This window comes from Colossoma macropomum, unplaced genomic scaffold, assembly GCF_904425465.1.
Source record: "Colossoma macropomum unplaced genomic scaffold, Colossoma_macropomum, whole genome shotgun sequence".
NCBI classification, from domain to species: Eukaryota; Metazoa; Chordata; class Actinopteri; order Characiformes; family Serrasalmidae; genus Colossoma; species Colossoma macropomum.
The window spans coordinates 36,163,640-36,172,124 of NW_023494798.1; the positions used below are offsets into that span (position 1 = coordinate 36,163,640).

The following is an 8,485-nucleotide window of genomic DNA, read 5'->3' on the forward strand; positions in this document are numbered from 1 at the left end:
AACTGATTTTGGGGCATTTCTATTGGTCCAGTCATCATGGAATTTTCACACAATGTAAAGGAGAACTGCTGTGGTCAAATTATGTATAAAATAAGTCAACAAAAATGTAGATGTTTTCCTTTGGACAGTGACGATACATTCAATTTATGAACAAACTATCAGACGAATGTCAGTCTTTCTCAGCTGTATTCAGGTTAGGATTAGGACCAGGGTGAGGATGAGGTTTAGGTTTTGGGTTGTGGGAAGATTTACAGTGGGCTGTCCAAATAAAGTGTTACCACACCAATAAAAATGGTAATACATCAATAATAACAGCAACAATGAGACAAAATATTCTTTTTCCATTCAGTAACATTTTTAGCTTTTGTTATTCTTATAGAATATTGAAATATTTGAGAAAATGAAAATATCTGACAGTCGGAGCTCTAGCAGACAGTGCACACCATCCAAACAGGCTTTGGAATAAGGACACGAGCACGTTTGTCATTGGTAGATAGTTTATATGTGATTGATGGGTTTATCTTGGCAAGTACAGTATAGAAAACACGTACAATAACAATGTCCAAACATTTAAAGCCCAAACCATTAAGACATGACATGAGAATGTTCATCTAAAAAAATCAAACGATAAAAATCTTCCTCTTCACTGATTTCACCACCCAAATCATCCACTGCAAACCCAGATTCAGACGCAACACTGATTTCGTAACCGTGGTAACTGGCTTAATCAAAAATATCTGTTAACATTTGTCTGTAATATCTGAGAAGACGAGAAGTGATACATTTGTATTTACACAGGCTTAATGAGTGAATTTCAAATACAATGTATATATCTTTTATATATATTTATATATTTATATATATTTCTCTCTCTGTAGTTCCACTAGTGTTCAGTCATCTAGTCCAGTTTTTGATCCATTTCATCCTGAGCCAGAATTCAGTCTGAACAGAATCAGATTCAGAACGAGCCTCGATCTCTTCGTAAGCCGGTTCTTCTGTTAGTTCTGTTCCACAGTCCACCGTCTCTGAATGCGCGGGACGCGAGTGTGAGTGTGTGTGTGCAGAAGCCAACACGACACAGCAGAACACACACGCTACCCACAGTGAACTGTACAAAAAGGTGACTCAAAGTGTTTCACATCCCAAACTCTGTTTCCTGGAGCGTCTGAGAGTTTCACTCAATGCTGTTTTTCACAATGTGGTCCACGTTTGCACTGGTTTGTTCACAACTAGTCACAGATGTGATCTCACAAACGTTACGAGAAACGGAGAGCTGTAAAGGCCGTTACACGACAATTTGTTTGTGCGATTAATTCGGACGACGGCAAACTAATTGAAACACGTGTAGCTGATGATGCCTTGCATGGGTGACGTTATTTTATTCGCCCTCTGTTTCACCAGTGACAAAAACTCACCAATCATGGTCGCCTCTGCTGTTGGCATGACGACAACCAAGATGATGGAGCAGCAAACAGAACTTTTACCTTCGTGTGTTAATGTTGATGATGAAATATTACAGTGATGGTGGTGAATAATGAGGAGGCGGAGCTGAACGTGTGTCTGTTTATTAGGAGGAGTAACGTTAGCGCGCTCGGCTAAAGGGTTTGGGAAATGGAGACTGAAACTGGGGAGCGGCGACGCTCTGATACACAGCAGGGGGCGCTCTCACAGTATTCACTACTCACAGCTTATCACTCTTTAGTTCTGTTTGACCTTTTTTACATCAGCAGCTTAACTCACATTTTAACACTATTTTGATGACGTGTTTACGTTTCAGCTGTGTGTTTATGGTCGGTTGCTAGGAAACAGACATGACAGTCGATCGTTGACTTTGATCAAGTAAGTTAAGATTTCCTAACTGGAGATTAGAGGCTGTAAGATAAGATAAAATTTCTAAATTAAGATCAGATTTGATTCTGCAATACGAACGTGTGAGAAATCTTGACCTGTCAGATCTTAAGATTAAAAAGAGGACGTTTCTGTAATACGGCGCCTGGTTATGGACGACTGTGGCATAATTGGGGATCGAACTCATGGTCTCCCAATGATAGAATGAAGACTTAGATAGTTGCCCTACAGTATCAGTCCTAAAATTAGGTACAGTCCAGACACGTATTATTGTTTTTCACGATGTGGTCCAGGTTTGCGCTGGTTTGTTTATAATTAGTCACAGACGTGACACAGAGAGACGGAGAACTGTACAGGCCGTTACACGCCGATACACTGGTGTGATTTATTCGGACGACAGTAAATACATTCGATCACGTGTAGCTGATGATATCTTGCACAGGCAGCGAAAATGTGATGTTATTTTATTCGCCCTCTGTTCAATTTCTGCGAATATTCGCCAGCGCCAAAACTCACTGACCAATCATGGCTGCCTCTGCTGTTGGCATGATGACAACCAAGAAGACTGAGCAACAAATAGAACTTTTACACAAAAGCTAAAAGGACCAGAATCTCCAAGAACAGCTCAAACTGAGCTACAAACATCCAGTTAAATGTGGAAGAACTCATTCAGCTTCTGAATGAGGAGATGAAGCTCGTCACGCCACTTTCACTTTTCCCAAACGGTCAGTAGCTCAGCGTCCCCGTCTGTCTGCTCTGCTGGGAGCAAAGAATCAGATCATTTTTGCAGCCTGTTTGTTTTGAGCTTCGTCTCGTGTGGAGCTCCAAAATCTGCTCAGACTCACAGCTGTGAGTGGAAGAGCTCGTACAGTTTCAGCTCCTGCATGAGGAGAAACTCTGTTCTCCTATCGCTGTTCCACAGTGGAGAATCCTGCACTGTCACAGTCTGTCTGTTTTATGAGGAGCGTTTTGAAGGGCGTTTTGAAATATATTCTGCCAAAAGTAATTTTCTGGATTGATACAGATGTTATGCCTATTTTTTTCAAGTTGCGAAAAACAAAGAAGTTCAAAAACGACAACATGCAAAAAAAAAAAAGGCGTCTGAATATTTTCGCCTTTTCATGCTGTTTTTGGTGTTCGGTGTGTAAAAGCCTTAAAACTTCTGGTGCTGGATTTCAGCTCTAACCCCACCCCCAAGTTCCTCTAGTCCATCCTCCTTCACCGTCTGGAGTACGATCATTAGCACAGCAAAACAAGCTAGCTAGTGAAATGCTATGAAATGCTATCGTTAGCTAACAGAACTGCTTTTCTCTGTAAGAGGTTACAACTCATTCTCCATCAGTCTGAAGAACCATTTCACCATGAAAAAAACCATTTAAGCACACAGATGGTTCTCTGAGTGTTTATGATTCAACATAGAACCACTGGCTTTACTACATAACCACTGAAGAACCCTCTTTTAGAGTGTACCCCTGTCCGAGGGCCCTGACCCTCCATCCCAAGAGGTGATGGAGTGAGGATGTAATCTGATACATTTAGTCAAGAATTCACTGTAAAACTGCAACTCACAGTACAAACGAATGTTCTGTGTCTGGTACCGATTTGAGGGGGCTTGAATTTCTGATAAACAGCCGATATGATTTTATATTTATATTTTGGTTTTAGTTAATAGTTATTATGACTGAAGCTCAACCTTTTGTTGGAAAGTGAAAGTACACCGTTGCTAGCATGGTGCTAACACTATAGTAAATCTCATGAGGGCGCTAGTGAAGAAATGATTATACAATCATATTTCATGGCAAGACAGTGCATCACTGTGACAGTGATGTTTGAATAAAACAGGCTTCTATATACGCACTAAATACACACTCCTGGGAAAATGGCAAAACACTAAGCTTTTAATGGTCTTAACAACAAATCAATACATAAACAGCTGCAGTCAGTCAGTGTGAACAGCTTTTCACTGATTTCTCTAAGTGTTGTAGTTTAGTGTGTGAATTTATTCAGACAGTCTTTTACAGAAAGAAGAGTCAGTATTGATCCACTCAGCACTGACGGCTTCAAACAGCTGGAAACACTGCTGAGCTGGTTTGTGTTTAATGTGAGACCAAATATTCACTATAGGGTTTAAATCTGGACTCTGACCAGCAAAACCATCAGAAAAAACACTATATTTTGGCCCATTTTTTGCTCAGGAGTGTGTAAACAAGAGGACAAGAAAAAACACACTTTTAATGGAAGTAAAAATGGAAGTAATTTTGGACCATTTCTGCTGGTCGGCTCATCATGACATTTTGACACAACATGAAGGGGAACTTCCTTTTTCAAATTATGTCAAAAAATGGAAAACGGACAGAAACGGACATATGAGCAACAATATATATGTTTGGGATGATCCAATCCAATTCTCCCACTGTGAAAAGTCCCAAATGCTCCAGGAAACAGATCTCATGAAGCCATGAAAGCCATGAAAGTACTACAACAGCTGTACAGCTTCCAAATGACCTGCAAGTACAAACGTATATAAAAAACACAAAAGCGTAATTATAATCAACAACAAAAATAAACAATCAACACTTTCAGTACCTACAGGGTTACAGAGCTCCAAGCATGGCGTCCTACATTCAGCACTGCAGGAGAGATAGGCACTCTCACGGACCACTCAGCCTCCGGGGGTCCCGCGACCTCCGGCACTGAAATATTCACGCAGCAAGCAGCTTCTGGAATGACCTTTGACTTCTCATGGCAAGTTTAAGCAGGGCTGGACCCCCCCAGCCCCCCTCCCACCCCCCCCCACCCTTACTACAAAAGCAGCACAACGATTTAAAGGAGCAAACACAGCCAGGTCCTGCAGGCTGGAGTACACGCTTAAAACAAGACCGGGCCAGAAAGGGTTCTTTGGCGCAATGATCAAGAAGAACCACTGCTGGTTTCCTAAAGCTGTGGTTCTCAAACCACATTTGTGCTCGATCCCAACTCCCAGCACGGGGATGGAGCAGGAATGTGGACTGTAAGGAAGAACCTGTCAATGGTTCTTTGTAACATTTTGAGACTCGACCAATTTAAAGTCTTTGTTCTAAAACCAATCATCCAAGAACCGTTTATGAACCTTAAGATTTTAAGGGTGTACCTACAGGTTCCTGGACAGATGTTCATCTAGCTGGGTGGAACACAAACACTCTCACTGAGATGTTCCTCAAGCACACACACAGGACTAGGTAATACTGTAGTTGAGAACCCGTTCCGTATAGATGTGAGAAGGCTCATGGTCCGCAGACAGACAGACAGACAGACAGACAGTACAAATATCACTCAGACTTCTGGGATTCTTAGAAAAACAACACAAAAAGTGAAGCTCACTCAGTGAGGGTGGCTTAATTATGGCCTGGTAAAAGCTGAGGGAACGTTCTAGGGACAGCTGCCTGTTCCAGACAGCGAAACGAAACCAAATAAAACGTTCTCTGCATTTCATTCAGAGGCACTAGACTTCATCACTACAAAAAGATGATCTGAATTTTTGAGGTTCTAAACAAAAACACTGCAATACTTTGAGATTTTGACTGGCTAAAGAGAAGAAAAGGGACAGGAAGAAGAGAAAAGCTCCGCCCCCCTTAAGAGTGACCACAACTCTCAGCAGCTTTCAGGTGGAGGAGAGCATCTAGATCCATCAACATCTTCTAGAACAATGCCCCATAATAATGTTCTAGAACAGTTATCCAACATGATGTTTTTCGCTTTTTAAAAATCTTCCATCACAAGATTCAAGAACAAAGTTCCTTTCCGATCTTCTAGAGCCGTGCTCCGTGATGTTTTCAAGAAAGGTCCGCCACAATCTCCTGGAAGAAAGTTCCACTGCATCATTCAGTGTCCCGTAATGATGTTCTAGAACAAAGCTACATCACAATGTTCTGGAACAAAGCTCCATCACGATGCTGTAGAGACAATGCTCCAGAATGCCATTAACGATGTTCTAGAATGAAGTTGCTTCATAATCTTGAATGGTGATCCCTCCATCACAGCCTTCTGGAAAGAAGTTTCAGTACGATCTTCTACAACCGTGTTCCATCGGGATCTTCCAGAAATCAACAACAACGCTCCGTAGTGATGTTCTAGAACAATGTACCAAGATGATGATGTAAAATAATGTTTCGGTAATGTTCTAGAAAAAGGTTTCAAATTGATGCTCTAGAACAATCTTCCAAAGCAATGTTCCATAGTGATGTAACAGAGCAAAGTTCTATCAGAATCTTCTAGAACAAGTTTCCATAGTGATGTCCCCAAACAAAAGTCCATCACAATGGTCTAGAAGAACGCTCCATCACGATGGTCTAGAACAATAAAAATGTGCCGTACCTTCATAATAAAAGTCTGATAATGAGTTTAGGTGCTTGTGTAACATGGCCATGATGCAGCTGTCAGCTGTGATCTAGAAAGGCAGATAGAAGCTCCTGGTGATTTTTCTCTTGGTCTTTTCTGGATTTTCAGTTTGTTTTAGACTACAATGCCCTCCTTCCAGCTTTAGATTATTACTGTCCTTCAACCGTCAGATTTTTTAGAACTTTTATTTTTATTAATGCTTCATCAGAGACAGAAAGAGAGGGCAAAGAAAGAGAAAGAGGTGGGGCGACCGCTAAGCCCCACCCATTCCCCCAGCCACACCCCTTCTAAATAGGCCCCGCCTCCCTGGCCTCCACCTCAGCCGTCGTCGGGGGTGGAGGAGTCTTCTGGAAACTCGTCCGAGGATCCGCTCTTGTGGATGCGCCCGTCGCTCCGCATGCTGTGGAACGTCTTCTTGAAGGCCTCCATCATGGAGTGCGCTAACTTTTTGGCCACTAACTTGCTCTCGCACTCCACGGCGTGGCAGTCCATCTGGAACGTCAGATCGTCGTTAATCTGCCGGTAAATCCAGGCGAACACGTTGGGGCTGACCTCGTGGTCCGCTGTGCAGTACGCAATCCGAGCCACCTGGAAGGTGTCCATGGCGACCGTGGCCTCGCCCCGCCCATCCAGGTGATGCAGACGCACCTGGAACGGGCGGATCTCTAGGACGGCATTGCTAGGGGCGACGGAGTCATCCAGAGCGACGGAGGAGCGCTTCATATCCCATAATCCCACCACGGCAGACTCTGTGCAGCCTGAGAGGAACTGGGTGCCAGAGATCGTCACCTTGCCCAGGTACGTCACCTGCAGAGCACAAATACAGTTTATTATATTCAGAAGATTCAACAGAGCAAGAGCAGCAAACTCTCCCTGCAAAATGTGACCATATTAAAGCCTGATCAGGTTTATTTAGAGGAAAATATAAATCCATCACACATGTAAATATTTGTAATTATTTCCTGTACAGCCTAAAAATTATTCATTAAGGGTTTTTAGTAAAGACAATGATAATATATGGACTTCTGTACCGAATTAATTCAAAATGCACTTCCACAGTAAGAAAATAAAAAAAAAAATCAAATCAAGTGTTCAGATCTTAGATATTAACAAGGATTCTGTTCTGATCTGTTTAAACCCGAGACATTAATAGAGACAGTAATAAGCTAAATATACACAAAATCATCATTTATAGGGTTCTATCGGAAATCTGTCCCAAACCCTGAACCCCTAAACTTTAAGCTCTAAGATCTCTTTGATGCCTTTTAAAGTGAAGTTGAAAGATTTACATTTTTCATCAAAAAATGCTCATCACACAACCGACCGTTTCAGTCTATAGGCGGAGTCTTATTTTAGCCACGCCCCTGCATTTTAGAGCAGGAAGTGAGGCTGCATCCCTGTCCCTCATGGCCACATGGTGAGCAGGTAGATCCCATTGTTTTGAAGTAAATCTGTCCCAAACTCTGAAAATCAGTGCGGAACATTAAGAACCGTCAGATTTTCTGCAGTTCAGCACTTTTTAGTGTTTTAATGTAAAATATGATGATTTTCTGTGTGAACAGCTGTTCAAAGCTGTGTTTGCTGGTCATGAACTGCTGAGTTTCTGAGCTCAGAATGAGCTAAAATTGTCACTGAAACAGACACTACTGAAACAGTCACTACTGAAACAGTCACTACTGAAACAGTCACTACTGAAACAGTCACCACTGAAACAGACACCACTGAAACAGACACTACTGAAACAGACACTACTGAGACAGTCACCACTGAAACAGACACTACTGAAACAGACACTACTGAAACAGACACTACTGAGACAGTCACTACTGAAACAGACACTACTGAAACAGACACTACTGAAACAGTCACTACTGAGACAGTCACTTCTGAAACAGGCACTACTGAGACAGACACTACTGAAACAGTCACTACTGAAACAGTCACTACTGAGACAGACACTACTGAAACAGTCACTACTGAAACAGTCACTACTGAGACAGACACTACTGAGACAGACACTACTGAAACAGACACTACTGAAACAGACACTACTGAGACAGACACTACTGAGACAGACACTACTGAAACAGACACTACTGAGACAGACACTACTGAAACAGACACTACTGAAACAGACACTACTGAGACAGTCACTACTGAGACAGTCACTTCTGAAACAGGCACTACTGAGACAGACACTACTGAAACAGTCACTACTGAGACAGTCACTTCTGAAACAGTCACTACTGAGACAGACACT

The 8,485-nt window shown here is 42.1% G+C and overlaps 1 protein-coding gene across 1 annotated transcript in view; it reads right to left on the minus strand.

Annotated features, from left to right (window-relative positions):
* Positions 1-479: 479 nt before the first annotated feature.
* Positions 480-8,485, minus strand: part of pid1 (phosphotyrosine interaction domain containing 1) — a 37,292-nt gene continuing 29,286 nt past the window's right edge. Inside the window, exon 3 of the mRNA XM_036585090.1 lies at positions 480-7,032. Within this exon, the coding sequence (XP_036440983.1) occupies positions 6,544-7,032 (489 nt within the window). The 3' untranslated portion in view covers positions 480-6,543. The remainder of the gene's footprint in view (positions 7,033-8,485) is intronic.